This window comes from Plectropomus leopardus, chromosome 8 (assembly GCF_008729295.1).
Source record: "Plectropomus leopardus isolate mb chromosome 8, YSFRI_Pleo_2.0, whole genome shotgun sequence".
Lineage (NCBI taxonomy): Eukaryota > Metazoa > Chordata > Actinopteri > Perciformes > Serranidae > Plectropomus > Plectropomus leopardus.
In genome coordinates this window covers 5,817,834-5,841,228 of record NC_056470.1, presented here as the reverse complement: position 1 = coordinate 5,841,228, position 23,395 = coordinate 5,817,834, and the positions used below count along the sequence as shown (strand labels likewise).

The following is a 23,395-nucleotide window of genomic DNA, read 5'->3' as shown; positions in this document are numbered from 1 at the left end:
GATTTTTTTTTTAAACATGGGAAGAAGGCAATGAGCAATAAAAGAAGAAATGACCAATGAATGAAATTAGTAAAAGAAGAAAGAAGAAAATCATCTGGAAATTAGTAAAACAAGACAAAAACAACATAAAAACAAAAAAAAAAAAACAAAACAAGGAAGACAAGACCTGAGAAAAGTTTTTTCCATAGCTTTATATATATATATATATATATATATATATATATATATATATATATATATATATATATATATATTATATATATATATATATATATATATAATTTTCGAAATCTACTAATTTCTCGCAATTTGTGGAACATTTCTTACCAAGTTGCTTATCGCCTTTTTCCTATAATTTTGAAAGAAATGGCAGCAATTTGCTCAGGGTTAAGGTTTAAATACAGCCCCTGAAAGCAGCATTAGAAAAGTGATGCTGCTCCAGGTTTCAAAGGGTTAAAAACTACAAATCACTGCAGGGGTGTTGCACTGGATTGAGAAACTGCACATTATCTAGCACCCATTATAGATTTTCCACCAAACCAAATGATTTGACCCCCTTTCTTTTTTTTTTGCCCCCCCCCCCAAGAGACACCCGGGTAAAATTATATCTCTCCAATAACTCACGTGTGGGTAATTACTCATCAGTGTATTTGTTGCTCTTGAATCATCCTGCCAGCCCATACAACACACCTGAGTTTGTATAATAAATAGTACGGGCGATTATTTCACTCCATGGTTCCATTTCAGCCACAACAACAAACAATCTTGTTTTAGATTGTGCCCGAAGTACAGTCATTTAATATGTAATGAGTAGAAATGTGGATATGAGATCAACGAACTGGAAATCTCACCTCTTTACTGACAATGTCATCCAAGTCAGGAATGCTGACATCAGCCTTGACGAGAGGAATCTTATCCACCTCCTCGGGGAAGGGCCTCTGCTTGACATTGTATTTGATACCCACACCGTTGTTGGGCGTTGGACGGCCCTCTGGAACAAACACCTGCTGTGGAAGGAGAGAGGAGGACAGATGTGGAGCAGAGTGGTGTTATCAGTGAAGCAGATGTGGGGCTTTTACAAAAGCAAAACTCGAGTATGTCATTTAACCCTTTGAAAGCTGGACAGACATCACTTTTTTTGTGCCGCCTTCAGCACAAGAGAAGTGATGTCTATCTAGGTTTCAAAGTAAATTTTGTATTTAAACCTTTGAAACATTTGGAAACAGCATCACAATCATGAAAATTTGATCTAAAAAAAAACGATCCATTTGACTTCACCTGCTTGACATGAAACATAAAATGTGCGCTCATACTTACGATTCCATATGCATATATTTCCTGTGCTATGTGGAAATTAACTACCAGCTGCTGACATTGCTGGTTCAAACCTGTTACTATGATACCAATCCTGCCCACTACCATTGACTTTTCCTGTTCCGTCAGTCACATGATTAATGGTGAAACTGACTCCCATTCTGCAGAAATCCCACAGGAATCCCGTAACACAGAATTTCCCGGAAAAATGTCGACCTCTAATGATGATCTCACCCTCTGATTGGCCCGTGCTCCTCTGGGTTGATGGAAGAGCTGCATGGTCCAGGCATGTCTGCCAGCCGTTCCTCGGATCAAAACTGTCACTGATGGACTGGGGTCTGTGAGGACAGAGATACTCTCATTTACAGAGAAACAGGATGGCCTGTTGGTAACTAATTTATTTTACCAGTGCTCAGTACATGGCTGGTGATACAGTCTCTAACATATTTAAAGTGAACCATAACTCTCCTCAGTATTTCAATAAACCTTTATAATGTCAAAAAGAATGGAGGATAAGCGACTCACTCTGCTCATTGCCGAGAGGTTGCTCCAGCATAGCGAGGATGACTGAGTTATCCAGGACAAAGTAGCGGAAGTTGCTGGCTCCTGTGGCACTGAGTCTGGCGTAGCGAATCAGGGTGTCTTCATTCAGCAGGCTGCAGGTGGAGGCAGGCCCGCTGGGGGAAGGGAAGGCCCCCAACACCTGCATGATACTGAGGAAACACCACAGCAAAGTGGGTCAATAGCGACAGAGCATTTTACTCTCTAATAGCCGTCTGTGTGCTGAGTGGAGGTTCTGTAGGAAACGCGTGAAAACTAGGTCACTGTATCAGCAGGAATATAGAAAAAATATATTATTTAGTACAGTGACTAAGAGAGTGAGTCCAACCAAAACACAAAGTTCTTTTTGGAGTTAAAAAAATAAAGTCCAAGTGATATTCAAATGTATCACTGACAACTTTCTTTTTTAGATATCCAGAAATGCCCCTTTAGCAGTCTACAGCAGAAACAGTATTAAAGGGATTATATGCAAAACTCAAAGTGTATGAGTTGTCTGGACATCATTCTCAACATGGCGGATGGAGGTGGCTGAGCTGGTGGCAATCAGCGAAAGACAATTACTCCATAAACAATTCTAATCAACACCAACAGTGCTAACAGCGTTGACCGTGGGAGAACCAGAGGGTGGGCAGAAATTGCTGTATAAGCATTGTGCAAAGTGGTAGCGTAAGCGAGCCAGTAGGTGGGTTTCCATTAACCCTCAAATGGCGCAATCTGAAATTTTGAATATAAAATATGCCTAATGGCAACATCAATTTGAAAAAAACTCCCATTTATTACAAAAAAAAGTTCTTTCGCTCACATGAAATGGTATTTCAGGGGATTTGAAAAAGCCAAATTTTGCAAGGGTCACATGATGCTCTGGCTATGTCCTTGTTGGTAGGAACTGGCTCCCTCATGCATGATGTAGCAGGCACTAGTAGAGGTGTTATTGCATCACTTAACTTTTGAAAAGTTGAGCTGATCATTTGGAAGTTTTGAATCCACAATTCTTCTATGAAATCGTGGACGGTCATCTCCCAGAAATCCCTCATATATGGCTGCTCCCACATGTAAGGGGACTGCCTTTCCATTATCACTCGCATAACATGCCTAAACTGCCTTTGTTTGGAAATAATGACGGCTAGTGCAGTGGCTGCAATAGAAATAAACCTGCTAATGTTTTGAACATCCATCGTCATGATTCTTGGAATGTTATTGTGAGAGGGGAAGTCGCATAACATCACTCAGTGGAAACGCAGTCATCTCACAACTGTGTTTTATCGACAATTAAAAAAACACATTACTTTTGCGCAAATCTGTAATGGAAACCAACCAAGTGAGATACACACACACACACACACGTGCACGGCCAGACCGACTCACCACAACAAACCACAGAGAAACTCTAATTACAACACACAGAGATGTATTGTGACATTCTCTGCTTAGGACACCGTTATCCCACTATATATTTACATAGTAAATACTGCTTTGCTGCCACATTTATGCTCTGAATGACTCATACAGAATCTAGAAAATGAAGCACACTCGTCTGCATTAAAACTGACCGTTTTTGACAGTTGCAGCACTGTTTTTTAAGCTTGATGATCTTATTATAGTATTCTTCTTTTGTTATTTTCTGGAGTGCCAGTTTGCACACACCAGACAAAAAAATACATTTTATTTTTTTTAGATGAAGCATTCTATGAGTGACTGTTTATCTGAGTCATCACAAGCACTTCTGACGGCTACAGCTCACTTGCTAACTGATCTGAAAAGAAAACCGAGTGTCAGTTCTTAGGCTATTTAGCATGCAAAGCAACAATGGCAGCCCCAATGTGCTCTTCTACAATGGACATTTGTTTGCCTGCTTGTAAACAACTTTTGTCCAAATCAAGTTACGTGTCTATGCTTGTAGATCAGAAGGAGAAGTCACAGCTGGAAAGCTAATGTTTGCTCTGGTTCCCAGTTCATAGCTCTTTTGTGTCAGTGTCATACACTGCTGTCTGACTATCACCATGACACAGATTTAAAAAATGAAATGAAATTAAATAGTGATGACTACTATTTTATGCAAATATAACAAAAAATGTTTAAATGACTATAAAAATGTAATTCTCCTTTTACATACACAGATAAATAACCAAAATCATGCTTTTCATACACAAACAATAGATAGTGTTACACATTATGTTAACTTTACTCACAAACTGTGGATTTTGATCAATACTGTTGAAACTTTGAGGAGTCTCACCAGGACAAAGTCGCCTCAGCAGCGTCCTTTACCCTCATTGAAGCTGGGTTGTGCTCTTTCTCCCCTTTATGTCGGACTTCCTGTTCCTGTCTGGACTTGCTGCCAGAGATTCCCAGCTCCACAATTTCCAACACCTCCACCAAACAATCCTGTTCCAAAAGAAATGAATGTGGGACAGAATCTCAGAGCAGGAGCGCACATTTTTCGTTCCATATAAAATGAGGTTATGACTAGATTTTAATTTAATTACCAACAAAGTTAGACTCTCAGTAAAAAAAAAGGAAATTAAATGTAATTTTCTTTATGTTCTTGTTAGAGGTTGACTTTAACAAAACAAAACAAAAATATATATCCCTCTCAAACCAGACAAATTATTTGAGTGAAATTTCAACTCTTTTTAGCCTCTACCTTCTCATCCAGCATGTCAGGATGTTCTGTGAGCCACACACACAGAAACTGGAAGGCAGCTACAATCATGGAGTGGAGATCTCGGGACTGAAGAGGAGCAGGACGGCTACACTGGTACACAATGTACCCACATATAGAGCTGACGGCACGTTTACGGTCTGCAGAGTCCACTCCCACCTTTACCTGGTTAAGCCATATACAAAGATTCACAGGTAAATGAAAGGTAAATTATACAATTCTTTCTTCTTTCTCATAAAATCCTTTATGTGAACAGTTTTTGTAGGCTTTGTTGTGTAAAATACTGGTTGTTTTACTAAATAATGGTACATTTGATTATGTGTAGTTTAAAGTAAGAGTTTTAAAGTTATAGTATTGTTAGAGCGAGCATTCATGTACTTTAATTTTACCTTGAACTCTTCTCTCTCTGCTCCTCAGCACTCCTCATTTATGTGATATCAAGTGCCAAATATTTTTATATTATAGTCAACTGCTATTTTACTAACATGACCTTATACTGACGCATCTTATCAACGTGTCATAGCAACCGCACCAGTTAACTGGAATCAGGGGCACAGCCAGGCATGGAAAGTGCACGCTCTGTCCAGAAACTTCTCTCATGGTGGTAATTTGTGGTACTGCGTTAACAGTTTGAGGACCTTGTGATAACATTAACAACCCGAAAGCACCATCATGTGTGTTCTCTATGAGGCCAGACTGTCTCTTTTGGGCAAAAGGTGTAATAGTTAACCAAGACCAGGGGTTAAGATCCAGTTAACATGTCATTTAACAGCTTAAGTCCAGTCCAGACCAACGATTAGCAACAAGACGAGTTGAAGCTTGCAACTACTTGCAATACAATGGTTCTTAGAACCTGCTGGTTTACACTGATATGACTAAACAAGGCGTGTATCATCTCAATGGCAACAACGTTCTGTGCTTCCATTCTGCTCTCCAGCTTTAACGGCTTAGTTTGTAGCAAAATATACTTTGAAGCTTCTTAAAAAAAGAGTGAGGATAGTGAGATACTTGCTACAGTCGCATTTCTTGTAGCGACGAAACTGTGAAAACATAAACAAAACCAGCTGAGATTCAGATAGTGTTCAAGATAAATATGCCACAATAATTTAGATTACTAGTGCCGATTATATACTATATATGTTAGGACTAGAGGGCTAGTAATGACTGTAGATTGTTACACTGAGTCTCTCTGGTGTTGGTAACAGCTTTGTTCTTTCTGGTGACATTGAACCTTTACCTTGGCAAGCCCAGCCAGCAGCTCCAGGGCAGCCAGTGAAATGCTCATGTCCTGCCTCCACTGGGAGTTGAGTCTCTGAGTGACCAGGTGGATGCTGCGCACCAGCAGGCCTGCCGCCGTATCTGGAAGAGCTAAACCATATAACACCCCAAAATACCAAACACCGCAAACAGAGCAAAGCAGGATTCAGGCAACACAGCTAAGGTATACAGGACCACAGGCATAATGTCCTGCATGCCCAGTTATTAGTTCGGATCATGCACAAGCATAGAGTTTAAAATCAGTACAGCACAAAATGTGGAGAAAATTCAGATGAAGACTGAAATATAGATAGTAAATGGCCTGCTAAGGAGTAGGGCTGAGCAATCAACTTCTGATTTTTAAAGAAAATAAAACTGTGTTGGATATATCTACCAAAACCTGACTAAATTAATTAATTGCTTGGTCATTCTGGTAAAAATCATCAGTTTAAAAAAAATGCTTAATATTTAATACACAATAAGATGAACCGTAAATATACTATTGCTGTTATGCTATATATTTGTAACATTAAAGAATAACATTTCTTAGAATATGTTTCATTGCTTCATGCGGAGCGGGCGCTGCTACAAGAGCACAGCCACAATTTCTCAGAGTTTTCAAATCAACAATTTTAAAATGATCTCTAGAAAGGCTGACTTTGTGTTCAACAATCAAATTGCCTGAATAAAACCAAAAAAAAGTAAAAACCAATGGAAATAACAGAGCCTTAAGTAAAGGCTGTGATAAAAGTAGAATTGTTTCTCTAATTTTGGTCCAAAAACCTTTACTGATATTAATTTTGTCGCATCCAGAGTATTTCTCAACCTTACTGTCCAGTTTCTACCAAAAAGAGCCTGAGGAGGACAAAACACACTAAGTAATGCTTTAAAATGTAATTATTCTGAGGATTCTATATGAAACCTCTTTCAGATGTAGATCCAGCTTCTTTTTTTTAAATGTCATAAATTTATAATGAGCAAAAAAAAAACTCAAGTCATGCTGAGTTGGCTACAGCACATGTAACAACTCCTGCCAACTCTCAAGTCTTGTTTTTCTGGTCTGTTACTGAGACTCACGACACAATGTAACTGTCCTATTCCACAGGAACACGCAAACCCCCCTCCCATTTCCTGCTGGACAAAGTTGCCCAGAAGCAGCACAGTGTTTAGTGAAAGTACTTATTTAATGAGAGCAGTTGTTATCAATTTATTATTAAAAATAACATTTAAAAAAGCCTCCTACATCACAATATCCAACACATTAATTAAGTCAAACATCGCTCAGCCCTACTGTGGAAACAACAGAATCTTTGAAATGCTTTTGATACTGCAACATCGTCGCACCAAGTGGATTAGAGAAAAAATGCTTTCAGCAGACACTCTATACGTCTCAAACAGTTGTTCAACAGCACAGCATCACAGCAAATAACTTTGGTGTCACCTACAAAGACATTTTACCCAACGCTTCTTAACTCTGCACACAACTTTAACCACGTTAGCTATAAAGAACAAACATGTTAATTCATTATGTTTTTTTGCATCGATCAGCGAGCGGGTACTGTTCAAATGAAATAATGCTCCAATAAGTCTGTTATGTACAATGTGACCAGAGCTGGCGCCACTGTGTTAATACATGTAAGCACGAGGATATTAGCGTACGTAGAACAGCCGTGTGTCTTACCGTAGTCTCGGAGCAGGGCCTGGGCAGGACGCTCAGAGTCCGGGCTGGTGGCCTCTGTGCTTCCCCCGCTGGTGAAACTAATGCCACTGTTGGTACGGCTGTGACTCTGACTCCTCACAGTCATGTGACTCCCGTCTATACTCCCCTACCACCACAAAAACAAAGCCATGTTGATGTCCAGTTCACCACTGCTACTAGCAGCATAAAATGTTCATCAGTTAATAAGCTGTGATCTGAGCCTTACTGTTTCAGTCTGTGCACCTATGGACTCCAACAGTGCTGAGTCTTGGACAATATTTAGCATCGCACCTGAAAGAGGAGGGGTGGTCAATTGTTAAACAATACATGGAATAACAGACTAACATAATTCAAAAAGTCATAATTACTGCACAAGTAATACAGGATCCCTGCAGCTTCAGGCGAGGTAGATTTAGGACTTTTTAAGACTTTTTTATTGCCCCTTGGAATTAAGTTTAATACCAGTTTTCTAATAACGAAAACTAAACAAGGACAATTTTATTGTAACATAAAACATGTATTTTTTTTTTTAAAAAGTGAATAAGTTAGATAATCTATATCAAATGTTGGAAAAACAACCTTTTAGAGGTAAGTATATGGAAGAAAATGAATATAGTATCATAAAAGTATCTATTCAGTTTAGCAACTGAAGTGGGAAATATTTGGAATTTCTGGTTGATTTTCTGGGTGATTTCGTCTTTCTCCTTCTGCACGCGAAACTCCACAAACAAGATGTTAGCAATTATTTTTAGATTTTACAAGAAACACCAGAAAAAAAGATTTATAAAATCCTATTCCCAATGTCTTTGCATTTTTAGGACTTTTTAAAGATAAATATAGGCCAATTTAATACCAATCAAGGCCTTATTTAAAGATGAACTCAATGCCATTTAAAGATTTTTCAGGATAGGCAGGAACCCTGTAATATGGTGAGGCAAAACAAAATAAGTGGAAAAGTAAGATATACAGAGGCTATTAGATACCCAGGATGAGCTGTGTGTTGGTAGGGTCAGTCTCAGTCTGAAGTGCTCCTATGAGGACATTGACGAGGCGCAGCCTCAGAGACAGGAAAGACACAGGCTGGTCATGAGGCCACCCATCCTCCTCATTGAACTTCCCTTCCAACAGAACCTAAAGCACAACATCAACATGGAAAAGAACCCAGCGTTTTTGTTTTGAATGACAAGTGGCTTTATGGTACAGAAAATGTTTCAACATGGATTTTACATAAACTGAAGAAAAAGCTGCAATGACAAAAAAAAAGCAAAATCATTAAAGTCACACCAAAACAATATCAGCATACTAGGGGTGTCATAATATCCATTCCAAATTAAAAAAAAAAAAAAAAAGGAATCAATATGAGCTTTTGATTTCTGAAATCTGAAATCGCCCACCCTCCCCAACCTGCTTGCTTCTTAAAGAAAAAAAAACAGCCTACGCTTCAAAGAAGACACAGCATGACTTACCACTAGCCTAAAGCTGTACTTTTCCAGAGATGACTGAGAAAAAACAGCCTCACTGAAGTCAGTGGTGTGGCAACATTTTTTCTTCTCCGTGAGTTATGAAAACAACAAACGTGTCATTGACAGAAAAACTTCACTTTGTTTGCTTATTCTACACGTGGGTACCATGAGCCACCTCAGGCAATACAGCAAATTTGGGACGATATATTTGCAGGAATCATAAACAAATAGATCTGACCGGGAAAGCCACCAGGACCTGCTGGCCTTTAGAAAGTCAAGAAACTCAGGCTGTTGCTGTAAAGTGCCATTCTGCCATCTAGTGACTCTTTTTTTTTTTGTTTGTCTTAAACAGTTTGTTCAAATGAATGGTTAAATAAGTTATGGTTATTTATCACATTTTAGATAAATTATTTAAACTTAACCATATGGCATTAATGTGGTACTCCACCCCCAAAAATATATGGGGGTTGTGTCCCACTTGGTGGGACACAACCACCAAAAATTTGACGAATGTAAGTAACACCGCATTAAACCCATGATCTGTTGATCTTCATGAATTAAAACTCCATTAACTAACTATGGTATAGGCTTCAGCGCTGAAAAAAACTTAAAATCAAAAGTCTCATCAATGCATGGATTTGGAGAATGGTGATACCCTTAAAACATACTAAATGCTGCACTATGGAGGCACATTATATTTTATTTTTTATTGTTTTAAGATGATTTTTTCAGGCTTTTTGCCTTTATTGGATAGGGCGACTTAAGTGTGAAAGGGGGAGAGAGAGGGGATGACATGCAGCAAAGGGCCAAGGTTGGAATCAAACTCATGGCTGCTGCAGCAAGGACGTAGCCTCTGTACATGGGGCACCCGCTCTACAAACTGAACTACTGGGCACCCCTACATAGGCATGTTATAAGTAAATTAAAAAGTACAGAACAAAGCTCTTACCTCTGATTTGATGTTGCCAAAATGATGCGGCAAAGGCAGCATGGCAAGCAGGATGTTAATGGAGGCTCTCCTCAAGTCGGTAGGATTTACATACATCTTGAATTTGGACAGCTCCCTGATATAGCAAAACAAATCATATTAACTTCAAGAAATTGTCTCAATAAAAAATACCATCCAGTATGAAAAAGATGCTCATAACATAGTAACTGGCCCCAAACCAGTCTAACCTGTCTGGTACAATAGTCTCCAGGGCAGCTATGAAGTAGGGCACCACCACATTGATGCCCTTCAGGTCAGTACAGAAGAGAGAGGAAGAGTTGAGAATGATAGACGCCAGAACTGGTCTGCAGATGAAATCGGAGATCTGGAGACCCTGAATCAGGACCATGTAGAACCTGCAGAAACACATAAAAAGAATAATTCGAGTTTTTCATTTTAAAATCTAAACATCAAACGTCACTAAAACAGTAAACCCACAGTTAGTCAAAATTTGGCATAACCCCCCCACACCAAAAAAACAATGAAGTTACCTTGACAGGTACACAGGCAGAATATCTTCTCCAGTTTTCTTGCTACAGAAGATGCGGCAGAGAGTCCCGCAGGCCTCAGCTCGTCCTGCCTCGTAGCTCTCTGGGAACTCGTTGGCGTCGAACATGGGATTGGACACCATGGAGTCGGTAGACATTTGGGACCCCTTCCTCCTCAGCTCCAGACCTACTTGAGTAGCTATCGCTGTAGAGAGTGCAAAGAGACAGAGAATGAAAGAACCCTGAATTGCACTGTTTTTGTTTAGTATACATGCGTGTATGAGAAACAGGCAAACATAGACATGTAGCTACTATATGCACACTACAATAAAAAGGAAACAGTAAAAAATGTTTTTTTTTAAAAAAACACCATAAAGCAGATATTTAATGGCTATCACAACAGGAGAGAACAAACACTTCAATGACTGCAAACACACACTCACATCATTTAAAAGCATTCAAAAGGGAACTCTGACACAAAGAGTTTGCCATGAAGTTCAACCTATCACTAAAGAGCATGACAAAGTGTGTGCTGGCAATAAAATGTTTTCAGCTGCAAGAACACAAAGCAAAATCCCTGTGTCAGCTCCCTCACTGTTGCAATTACATGACTGTCACTCAAAGTACAGAACATTCACTTCATGCATTGAGGCACCAAACCAATAAAATTAAAACTCAAGTGGACTGACAGTACGAAAGGAAATCATAAAAAAACAAAACGTTAATGCTGAACTGGAGGGGGAGGGGTCTGAAACTAAATAATAAGGATTAGTGTGACCCAAAAAAAAAAAAAAAAAAAAAAAAAAAAGGAAATGAGAACTTATAAACTGGGTGGCGCTGTCACAAACTGGCAACGTTATGGTCGAGACAAGTGGTCAGTTGGTGAAACCCATTCCATCACCTTTGGAGAAACGCTGGGAGAACGCTGGTGAACTTTGATATATGACAAGCAGTGGGAACAGAAAAAACAATGGCGATAATGGCGATGATCATGAGGAATTCAACTCAAAAGCAGGAAAATTTGTCAAGAAACGCAAATCAAGTGAGGAAAGAAAAAGCTGCCGTTCCTACTTACAAGATTTATAAGAAAGGAGAATTTGGATAAAAGAGGCTGCAAGATAACAGAAATAGTGGAGAGACACAAAATCAAAGCAGATCCAATATTTGGGGTTCAATTCATATCAGGCATGAATTGTTTTTCTTTTTTTCTCTTTTTTGTTCTCCTCAATACATGACTTTTGACCCAATACAACTCTTTAACATTAACCAGACATGGTAGACACGTGCAGGACACTACACCAAAAAAGAGGAAAATAAATGGAGAGCCAATGATGAGCCGAATTTCTTTCCATATGCTAAGTACTCTTTGTGCTGTCACTGACTCTTATAGTGATGATTTTACCAATAAAATGGCTGTATGGATTCCTGAGCATATGGTTAAAGTCTATATGCAGTTTTAGCCAGGTTTAAATAGTTGGTAGATGTAAAATGGATTAGAATCAGATGGAAATCTCATACCAGGCCACTTCTAACCAAGCCCTCCACACACAGAAAGGCACAAAGACGTTTCAGAGAAAATGGTGAAAAAAGGAAAGGATATCTCAAAGACATACAGTAAAAAATAACAGACACTGAAACCACGGGTAACTCCACGAAAACAAGAACAGCACGAAACACCCACCTGCCCATGCATAAACGCAAACGCTATTAGCCATCGCTTCACTTCTTACCGGTCATGCTGGGGTCTCTGCTGAGGCCGCTGTGGAGCTTACAGTGGACCAGTGCGGCATCAAAAAGCCACTGGCCAAACAGGTTGAGGATGCTGTTGACCTTTGGCCGTGCAGGGGCCGGCAGGGGCCGAGTCTCCCAGCTGCTCTGGTTGGGGCTGGAAAGCAGGGTCGGAGAAGACGACGTTTGCTGCTGCTGCTGTTGCTGCTGGGATGCTTTGGTTGGCTGACTAGCGCTGCCCTGCAGGGTGGGGAGGGATATCTGTTGGTTAGGCTGTTGACAACATGACCAGTGTCACTAGCAGATGCCACACAGAAAAGATGAGCTTACTGTATTCTTCCATAAAAAACTTGGCTCGTGTGGCTTCAAAGAGGCAAATGAAAAAATGTCATCAATGTGTTAGCCCTGTTCTTTCTGTCAACTACAACAACAAACTCAAATTACCGTCTCGCTGTTGTATGCCGCGGTGCACCAGTCAAGTTGCACTTACAGTTTATATCCATGCCTGTTAAAACATGGATGCTCCACACACAACATTCCCGCAGCAGCACAGACGACCTCTACAATCAGCACAGTTTCAAGATTCGTGTCACTAATTAAGTTTCTGACCCGATGTCTCTCCTGTTCCTGAGTTATGATGTTGAATAATGGCCAGGAAAGTGTTTTTGCAGAACCTTATGATGTCACAGTGAAGTTGACCTTTGGGATATAAAATGTCATCACACATCATTATATCCTGTGAGAGATTTGTGTGGAATTTGCCATAAATTGCATTTAAATTCTGGAGTTATGACCAAAAAAAATGTTTCATGAGGTCACAGTGACCTTTACTCTTGACCACCAAATTCAAATAATTTCTTTCTTAAGTCCAAGTGGACGTTTGTTCCAAATTTGCTGAAACTCCTTCAAGGCTTTCTAGAGATATTGCAATCAAAAGAATTAGACAGACACAAGGTCAAAGTGACCTTGACTTTTGACCACCAAAATCTTATCAGTTTATTGCTGATTCCAAGTGGACATTTTTACCAAATTTGAAGAAATTCCCTCAACTCACTTCCAGGTCGACAGACAGACGACCTGAAAACACAATAATCTTAAGAAATACCCTCAAGGTGTTCTTTAGATTTTGTATTCACAAGAATGAGACAGAGTACATCACAGTGACCTTTGACTACCAAAATCTAATCAGTTCATACTTGATTCTAAATGGATGTTTTTGCCAAATTGAAAAATCTCCATGTACTCTTCTCTGTACTCTATAAGAATGGGACAGTCCGACAACCCCAAAACATATTCCCCAAGCCACAGCCATTGTTGCCCTTTTCTAACTCAGCTCTTAATAGTTACGGTTTAATTTAATGCTTACACTTACAGTTGAACTCTTGCTTGTGGTTTTGGTGACCACCGCATGTCGTTGCTTGCGGCTGTGAGGGGGCGTGGTGTTGGTGATGGAGGGGGGCGGAGACATGCTCATTCTATTGACTGGGGTGGGCGGGGCACTGTCAGCTCTGGGACGTGATATACCTGTCGACAGAAAGGTAAAATGAGCTGGGAACTAAAGTGAGGTCTTTAGTCCCAACATAGCAGAAGAGGGTAGGATTTCTGATTAGCAAAAAAGAAAAATAAATCTGGACCCCCCCCCCCCTTTTTTCATGTGGACAAAACTTAAATTGAATCACTTGTAACCATTTTGCCCATATTTAGTGTTAAGAGAGAAGGAAATGAAGTGGCTTCAGAATCTGTGATCATAGACAGCATTCATTGGTAGAAAAGACAACAATGGTTAGATCCAAATCAGCAGAAATTAATATTCATTCATCTTGATTGACTTTTGGTGCCACAACAGACCCCTTGTTGACAATCTTGCAGGTTAATATGAATCACTGGAACATATCATTTTGTTACTGGAAGACTGACGCCTGTTGTTAATAACATCATCACCAATAAACAGACTGAATCACTGTGACGTCCCTCTATCAACAACAATCACTTCCAGGTGGACAACTGGCATTTGATTTCAGTTTTTTTTGGTGGGCTTGGCAAAAAAAACTTACAACATGAGGCATTTGCTCAGCACAGTATCATTTTATGTATGTGACACAGTTTCAACCCAGAAGTTATTGTAAAACAAAAATTGTGAGTCTGTCTGTAGAGCACTCCATCATATGCCCATCTCATTGTTTGATGTATAAGCTGATGTCTGTACCATGAGAGATCAGCGCTGACGAAAAAGTGAACACCCTCTCCCGTACATCTCTCTTTTCAACAGAGACACCTACAGCGTAAAGAAAGAAATCACACTGACATGTTTATGTTTCTATTCAAATGTTTCAACAGGCAACGACATCCTCCATTTTCACTACTAAATCACGATATTTAACACTTCTGTGTATCATTGTCTACACAATATGGATGTTTTAGATTTTTGATGTATTTTTCCTACACTCGAGCATCCATTTGTATCCTTTGATTTAATGTGCACACATAAGTCTTGGCCAATAAAGCCAATTCTGATTCTAAAGCCTAGAAGGTAGGAACAACACATTTCAAAAAATCCAAAACACAACACTATGTTTTGCAAAATGAACAGTGATGTTAATATACTATGTAGTACTTTGGCTAAAACGTGCAAAGCACTCCGTCCTAAATGTTCAACAACAAAGCTTTTCATTTTGATTCTTACCTAAGAAGGCATCGACAAGGCAGCTGATGCCCCTCATGGCCCTGAAGAAGATCTGGGGTAACTGCTTCAAACATGGATGCAGCACCACTTCATGAGGGATACCGCTGGAGTTGAGAAACTGTTCCTGAAACTTTGGAGTGGTGCTTACTATCGCAGGGTTGCTTAGGTCCACTGGGTTGCTAGAAACAAACAGAGAAAGATTCAGGTATTAAACAGAAAAGCTTACAGAAGCCGCTGAGGTTGATTTGCATACATCTGTTCCCTGATTCTGCCGTGGCTTTGAAACATTGGAATCAGTTCTCTGACATTTAATATTGTCAGCACTGAGACAGGAATATAGACATTTAACAGACAGGGAGTAGAGTATATAGAGAGGGGAAAAGACTTGATAGTAGAAGGGGTATAAGATATGGGGCTCTTTCCCTGTCCCTTACTACACATGAAAAATCATCCAATAGTGTCAATATGATGAGGAAATAACAACTGTTTTTCAGGTCAGAGCTAAACAAAATAAGGCTTTACGCACCTAAGCATGTGGAGAAAACGATACCACGTCTGTGCCACACAGTCATTGTCCATCTCTAAAGGAATCAGGCAAGCATCTTCATCAGGAACTTTAAAAGGTGGGAAGGATGGTCCGTGGGTGAAGCGCAAGAGTCTAGATAAAGGAAGTTAGAAAGAAATAAACAGATTATTACACTTAGTGGAGAATAAAAACACTTCTATTATTATTTTTTCTACCGTAATTTTTACAACCATCAATATACTTCCCACTTCAGAGGCTACTACTCTCTTTTTTAAATTAGGTTTGCTTCTCCTCTCTGTAGACACTAGAGGTTAGACAACAGGTTAGACAAGTCAAGTGGCCATTTATCTCAACCCTTATCAAATAACTCAGTAAAACCTCAAGCACTAAATCCAAGTTTAAGTTGTATTGATGCCTTTCTCACCTGGATGTCAGGGCACAGGCCACTCTACTCCACTGCTCCACAACAGGAGGGTGGTGTCTCCAGTTGGCCAGCATCTCCCTTGCTGTCTTCCAATATGGTGGCGTGGGAAAGCAGCGGGCACATGCCAGTAGCCACACCTCAAACAGCACTGCCATCAGTTTCTCTGCCAGTTTCTCTGCCACCCCGACTGAAAGATATTATTTATATTATTACTTTTCATTAAGAACTACAAAAAATACAGCAGTGAGGGTTGTGTAGGACTAGGAGGGACATACCTCCAACAGTAGGTGGGGCAAGTAATGTGTCGTTGATGCGTAGAAGGAAGAGCAACAGCACCTCCCAGGTTTCCCTCACCATGGAAACAGACTCTCGTGCCAATTTCTGGACTGCAGTCAGGACCTGCTGGCAGAGTCTGATGTGGTTCAGACTGTGCTGTTCGGGCCTGGAGGGAGAGACAGAGAGTTCAACAAGAGGGGATGGGGGGAAATCAGAGAGAGAGAGAGAGAGCGATAGAGAGAGAGAGAGACAGACAGAGAGAGAGAGAGAGAGAGAGAGAGAGAGAGAGAAGGAATCAGAGTGACAACACAAAGAAAACAGCAGGTATTATTAGTGACATCAGCCTCAGAGATAGAGTGACACTAAAAGCTGCAGAAAAAATGAGCACATATCAATTTAAATACTACAGCTAATGGCAGCCAGAGGCTCATGTGTGAACACTTGCCTTGGTACAAAGACGTTGTAGAGATGTTTGAGGATGGTCTGGACATACATATTAGGCTCCTTGACTACAGGCTGAGGCATTGAGTCTCTGGGTGACACCAGGGCCATCATCCAGTCTGTGTACACATCCACACACAGCTTGACAGTGTCCCCCTCTAGGGGAAGGGTTAGGCCATAGCACAGCACCTCCATGGTCCACTTCACCTGGGAACCAAACCAATTTCATCAATTTGTGTGAATGTTTTTAAGTGATGAGTTACTGGTTTGTTTTGCAGCATATTTCTGTCACAGGGTCCTGTATTCCCCTCCATCTGACAAACAGCTCTAAAAACATAATTCAACAGTGTCACATTCTGCAAGTGCTGCCATTCTTTTGATATAATACTGTTCCTTGCTATGCTCTGCTCTGTGTCACGGGAGTAAGCATAATGAGTTCAGCATATAAGATTTACTGTCTCATAACAAGGAAGGCCAAAGGTTTAGGGCAAAATGATGAAGGCAATAACAATTAACTGCCTCTCCAAACCGTATGTCTTTTAGTTTGTTACTAAATCAAAAGCGGGTCAGATTATTCAAAAGGCAAGTAGTGTATGAAAACCAGTTCATCAATCTCCAGTTAACCTTATATCTAAACACCAGAGTTAATGTACCAAAGACAACTTGGAATGTCCCAATTATGTTTTCTTGCCCATGATCATGATCCACGTCCTCACATGTTCAGTATCTGTACATAACAGGTCCAATCTAGGATTTCTTTAATTCCTACATAATACTGCTACTTGGCCTAAAATCTGCCTTCATTAAAACCCTGCATACGGTCTTCCCCTGACAGTTTCCTGCAATATTTTGTATAATCTCCGACGGTGTTCTGTATAACAGTCATGAAAAGGAGAGAGTCAGTTGAATCAGTAGAAGCAGGAGGATTTATCTTAGCTTTATCCTCTGCATGAAGTGAAGTTCAAAGCAGCGGCGGCACTTCAGATGTCGGTGCACCTGAGAAATATTGCTAAAATACTTGGAACCCAACTCAGCTCCTCTTACATCCCTTCCAGAGTCCTGACACACGCTGTCATATCATTAATTGAAAGTGCCAGCTTGCTGTGAGCTCTGCGGTTCACTTGCTCACAGTGGTGTGTGTTAGCAGACGTTCTGTTGTTTTATCACAGCACATGGGAGACTTTTCTGACAGCTGGTTTATACGATGCAAACAAACAAAACCAATCAAAAACTGATCTGGGTTTTATAACCAATAACAAACTATCAAAAACTGTCCTGATCTAACAGAAGGGCTTAGGACATACATAACACACTAACATTGTCTAGCAATGATTATATAGTGTGTGCTTTAGAGGTTTTAAGATATGGAAATATGCATTTACAAAGGTTGTTTTTTTTCGTTTGCATAATCCATGCCAACATGCAGAGAAAATAAACATTCAAACAGATGCATAAACTGCATTTGATTTTGTTAACATGGAAGTTGAAGTGAAGGCAGGGTGAAGTGTCACTTGTGCATCAGGCCTAAGCCTCCTGCAGTGAAAGGAGAAGCTACTTCTGTAGCACTCCATAAGTCTTGCTTTTATATACTAGAGTAGCTACACTAAAGATGAGTGAAGCCCACATAACAGCCCAACTGGGACTTGCCTAATGGCATTTAAATGGACTTTAAGGGCATTAGGGTAAAAGGACTCATGAAACATATATGCAACTCTTCAGCATTAATGTCAAGAATTTCATCTGGTCAAAATCAGGGTCTACAATATCATCCCTACAGGGCACCATAGCGGTGGTAACACAATACCATGACTTTAGAAGCAAGAACTCAGACACTGGTAAGGATTAAGGAAATGATGGATGAACCCAAACACAGAGAGGCCCTTGAATAAATCCTGCTCTACAGTGGATGCAACCCCATGGCACTATGACAATGACACAAAGCACAAATCCAACATAGCACTGATCTTTGTCCCCAAGCTGCACAGCAGCCTAGTTATATGTATAATGTACAGAAACACAGAAAAGCTGAAATGCAAATGGAATGGAAGGAAGCACGAGAGAAACTGCCTGAATCTAGGAGTGCAAACCTGATAATGACATGCTAAAGAGGAAGCACAGATGTAATGATCATTGTGCTTCTACAAAGAAGTGAAAGACAGGGTATAAAAATGTTTTTAAATCAAGTATTTTTGCTTTTCTGAGTAATTACTGAGTAAAATTTAGACCTTAAAAATTGAAGTTGACTTAATCCAACTGAAACATAATGAAATCAAAACGGGTGAGGGGATGGACGCAATTAGCACAATGACTTTTGGCCACACCTACATTGGTTATCACAGTAACACAGTGACTTAGACATCTGGATGTTAATAAGAGTTACATTGACTGCAGTGGCAAAGAGCCTGTAGTCAATGTATATTTAAGTCTGGCTCCTTGCTTCATATTTTAATAGCATCTTGCTGGTGCAGCTTACATATGGCACTTATGACAACACCAGCAATGTAGGAGGTCTTTCCTTAAACCTAATGACTGAAAATGCAGCATGTCATATAAAAAGGGTGATTGTGCAGGGCAAAAACTTTTTGAATGTCACTGTGGTGACACTAAGCAGTTTATTCACAAATTTGATTTGCATTGCATTTAAACTGATATTAGGAGCTTAACCTCAGTTAAAGAGGTTAGATGCCTTGTGTTTTTACTAACAACCCTGTGCTATAACAAGCTTTTTGGGAATCTAAATCCTTATTATTATTAGTGATGCTGGTGGTTGTAATAATAATAGAAACAGAAGCATTGATGGCTGCAATTGTAGGATTGTCTCTTATGCTCTCTTAGCATGTCTCTTCGCCTCTCTGTCGCCCATCCACTCATCCACACTACAGACTTCATTTCAGACTGACCATGTGAAACACACACACACACACACACACACACACACACACACACACACACAATCGTGCACACACCAACATGTTGTCAGTGCAACATGTAACTATTAAACTTCATTTTTATGTTTGGGCACATCGTTTGTTATTGGAATTTGTATCTATTGTCTCTATCCTCCTCCTGTTTTGTTAGTGGTTTGTCTTTCAATTAAAAAAAAAACTGAATCTAAATCCAAAAATATCATGCCCTTTATATTTTTTACTTGAATTTTTCTATTGAAAGGGTATGCAATTTGTCAAAAAATATAACCTAGCATAGTGATAGCACCATCAAAAAGTGTGGTTTACATTAAGCTGGTGTTGTCTAAACTACATCTTATGATACATCAATAAGGGAATTCTCCTGTAACTCATATGGGAATAAGTTCTAAAGTTGACAGATTTTCCAGAAATTTGTGATGGAACTGTTAGCTTGGCAGACTACGAAGCCATTAAAATGATAAGTCAAAAAGTGTGCATAAAGGGATCCAAGGCACAACAATCTCTCTCACCTCCTTATCTGTCTTGAGGATGTTCTCTGTGGCGACAGGGCTTACAGCTGTACCCAAAGGCTTGACCACAGCATTTGCCACCTCCGTGCCCACAGTAGTGGGATAGGTGTGCAGGACACTGAGGTGGCCCTGGTCACTCTGCACCACCAACTGCAGCGAGCGCCACTCAGAATACATGCTGCTGATGTCTACTGCACTCTACTCACACCTCCTGCCTCCACCTGCAGACAACACAAACACAGAAGGCAACTCAACATGACAAGCTGAGAAAGCTATGAATATGCTATTTGGCTAATATCTAGCACCATGACAGCTGTTTCCTCAGTTGTGAGATTACTTCTCTAAAGCTGTCAATATGTAACTCTGCAGAGAAACATGCACCCCTCTAACTGTAAAATATATGTTCTGATTTTGAGCACTATACAAGAACCATTTGGCAGTGTAAGTTTAATTTGGTTTCTGATTTACCTTAATCTTACGTTGCTAGCTAGTGTAATTTAGTGAAGGAAAAGGCAGAATATTGACAACATTTTAAACAACATTAATTTATATCAAACCACCGTCGTGTGGCACACTGCATGCAATGAGGAATAAAAAGCGTTTGATCAAATCGTCTAAAGGGAGTTAAGTCATATTCACTGGTGTTATTTAAGCTAGTTATAGTTTGACAGTAAGTAGGACCCATCAAACAGCCCAGGTTTACTATGTTGATGCTAAAGTGACGTCCTCTCCTTACAAAAATAAACATATATATCTATAAAAGCTGACATTGCATTACCTAAGCTGAATATTAGCTAATGTTTATGCCCTATGGGCTTAAACAAAGTCAAGGACCATTTATATCCTAAACCTCGGATCGGTAACAAGCCGAGGAATCACAACCAGGAAACGAGTCTGAAAACGACTAGCTTGCTAACGCTAGCTAGCACTAACATCAAAATATCTTCCTCGTCTTTCTTCATGACATTAGCCGAGGTTAGCTGCAGGCTGGTTCCGTGTTACACGTCTGTCTCCCTGGATAAGACGAGAAGCTTCGTTACGAAAAACCAGCGGCTATATGCGCTCACTCATGAGTTAGTTATCTCAAACTACGTTGTAGTTGAAGCGACGCTGCTAGCTAGCTTAGCTAATGTTCGCAGCGCTAGCCTGTTCGTTGACATTAGCTGAGCTGGCTGTCATTTTGCTAGCTGGATAACTTTGCAAAGACGCTAACGTTTGCTCAGAAGTCAAGTAACAAGGGGTTTTCCTTTTACCTTGACGAGCTGGAAATGTTGTCATAACAGAGGTCTGAAACGCGCAGTTTGTGCTTTCTACGTATCCTTGTCTAGACCATAACAGCGTCCATCTTCGCAATGTCAAGGCTTGAATATTGCAGCTTGGTGAGCTAACGGGAAACAGGATGCGTAGATTGTCGCCCCCACTGTGCTGGTCTAGTAACTGCACCCGAGTCGGTGCTGCGTTCAGGTGCTCCTGTTTAGATCTTAACCCTCAGTACCTTGAGCAAATTGTTTTGATTTCTTTCAAAAATTGGGAAGAAGGCAATCGGCAAGTGAAGAAAAACAATTAGAAGATATTTGTCAGATGTACAAGAAAATTATCTGAAAATTTCTTAAAATATAAAAAATAAATGTAAAAAGAAAATGACCTAAAAAAGTGCTTAAAAATTACAGTAATTTTGTAACATAATTTTAAATATGTAATCATAATTATTTTAAAGTAGTTTTTCCTTAGCTTTATTCTTTCCCCTTATATACAGTTTTACAATCTTTAAAACATAATTTTCTAAATTTAATTTTCTACCAATTTTTTGCAATTTGTGGAACATTTCTCACCAAGTTGCTCATTACCTTTTTCCCATGTTTTTGAAAGAATGTGCACCAGTTTGCTCAGGATTCAGAGGTAAAAATTGCTGTGAAAGACAACTGAAAGCAGCACAAGAAAAGTGATGTCATTGGTGTTGTATTTGTGTCTATGATAGCTCTCGTTTAGTTTTACAATGCAAAGAAAAAAATATGGTCTGATTAATTGTGTCATCTCTCAGATCATCATAAAGGTTCCTGGAAGCAATAGCATTTTCTAAAATAAATAAATTAATAAATGAAACAAAAAATCAGGATTGCCTTAGGAGAGACATGATAAATTATGGAGAACTCAATGAAATAACTTTGAACACATGCACTCTGTATGACAAATTGTGTTTAAATCTGTTGCCATGTTGTATTCATTCATTAATTCTAAAAAAAAAAAGCAAAAAAGGTACAAGAACATTACCTGAAAATAAGCACAGAAAAGGGTTTTAAAAGTCTTTTAAAAATTACCTTAGAAAGTGCTGAAAATAATTAAAAATGCATTTTCCTTATATAGCATTTTTCTGATACAGAATTTTAAATATAATATTTTTATAAATATACCTTTCTGGACTTATATATCTTCAAAAAATCCTAGCATCTTTAAAGAAAACACTTTTTAAGGTAATTTATTGTTACCTTTTACTCATTTTTGCAATTTGTGGGACATTTCAACCAATCTGCTCAATTTTTAAAAGGTCAAACAGCTTATGAAAGGTGTCTGAATGCAACTCAAGAAAATTTATGTTGAGTCAGGTTTCAAACCTTTAACACACTATCTGAGCAGCAGACAGTGCTTTCATTTACCTGCAGGGGGAAGCCTAGATACAGAAAACGCTCCTTTTCTGTCACTCAGCAGCCAAACAGTCAGTGCACTGTCTGTTTTGTTTAAGACCTCTGTGAAAAATGTGAAATAATGAATAAGATTTGACTGCTGTAGTTCACAGTATTGTATTCCATAAGTTTTTCATACTTTTTACCAAACTACATAAAACTTGAAAACTGCTGTTTCACAGGATTTTGAAAAAAATGAAAACACAAAATTTTCATAGAAACTAACAGTGTTACCAATATTATTTGTCTGGATGAACGTATTTCCCTTGAGGTATTTATAATTACATTAATTATATTATATTTATATTCTACATTGCAAATTATGTTTTATTACTTTTTAAGGACTGTATTTACACCCCACACCCCCTTTTTTGTTTGTTTGTTTTTGCAGTTTTCTAGATAATTTTCTTGGCATTTTTACTAATTTCTTGCAAATGTTGGGGTCATATGTTTTTAATTTGCTAAATGTATTTTCCCCATGTGTTTAAAGAAATACACCAATTTGCTCAGATTTCAAAGGGTTAAAGTATAAAATAATCATATATAGCTAATTGCAGAGAAGCCATATTCAGGTAAAACTTATTGAATTAACTTATGAATGCTTATTTCGACCTATTAGTGATGTTGCTAGGCTAATTTAGACTTAATTGACTGTGTTACTTTTATTATGTGGCTCAAATATGTTTTGCAGCTCCAGACATTTTTTTATATAGTAAGGGTTGCTGACCCCTATACTATACTAATAAAATACAATAAGTATAAACAAAA

At 39.1% G+C, this 23,395-nt stretch overlaps 1 protein-coding gene across 1 annotated transcript in view; it reads right to left on the bottom strand.

Moving 5' to 3' along the window:
• The window catches only part of LOC121946579 (ral GTPase-activating protein subunit beta-like), a 30,762-nt gene extending 9,433 nt beyond the window's left edge, over positions 1-21,329 (bottom strand). The window contains 23 exon segments of the mRNA XM_042491209.1: positions 625-690; positions 852-1,007; positions 1,549-1,652; positions 1,840-2,027; positions 4,112-4,260; positions 4,520-4,702; positions 5,775-5,905; positions 7,476-7,620; positions 7,720-7,784; positions 8,477-8,624; positions 9,906-10,020; positions 10,133-10,300; positions 10,436-10,637; positions 12,163-12,400; positions 13,533-13,684; positions 14,367-14,435; positions 14,844-15,022; positions 15,370-15,501; positions 15,794-15,980; positions 16,069-16,235; positions 16,515-16,717; positions 19,947-20,167; positions 21,200-21,329. Of these exon segments, the coding sequence (XP_042347143.1) occupies positions 625-690; positions 852-1,007; positions 1,549-1,652; positions 1,840-2,027; positions 4,112-4,260; positions 4,520-4,702; positions 5,775-5,905; positions 7,476-7,620; positions 7,720-7,784; positions 8,477-8,624; positions 9,906-10,020; positions 10,133-10,300; positions 10,436-10,637; positions 12,163-12,400; positions 13,533-13,684; positions 14,367-14,435; positions 14,844-15,022; positions 15,370-15,501; positions 15,794-15,980; positions 16,069-16,235; positions 16,515-16,717; positions 19,947-20,123 (3,324 nt within the window). The 5' untranslated portion in view covers positions 20,124-20,167; positions 21,200-21,329.
• Positions 21,330-23,395: the final 2,066 nt, after the last annotated feature.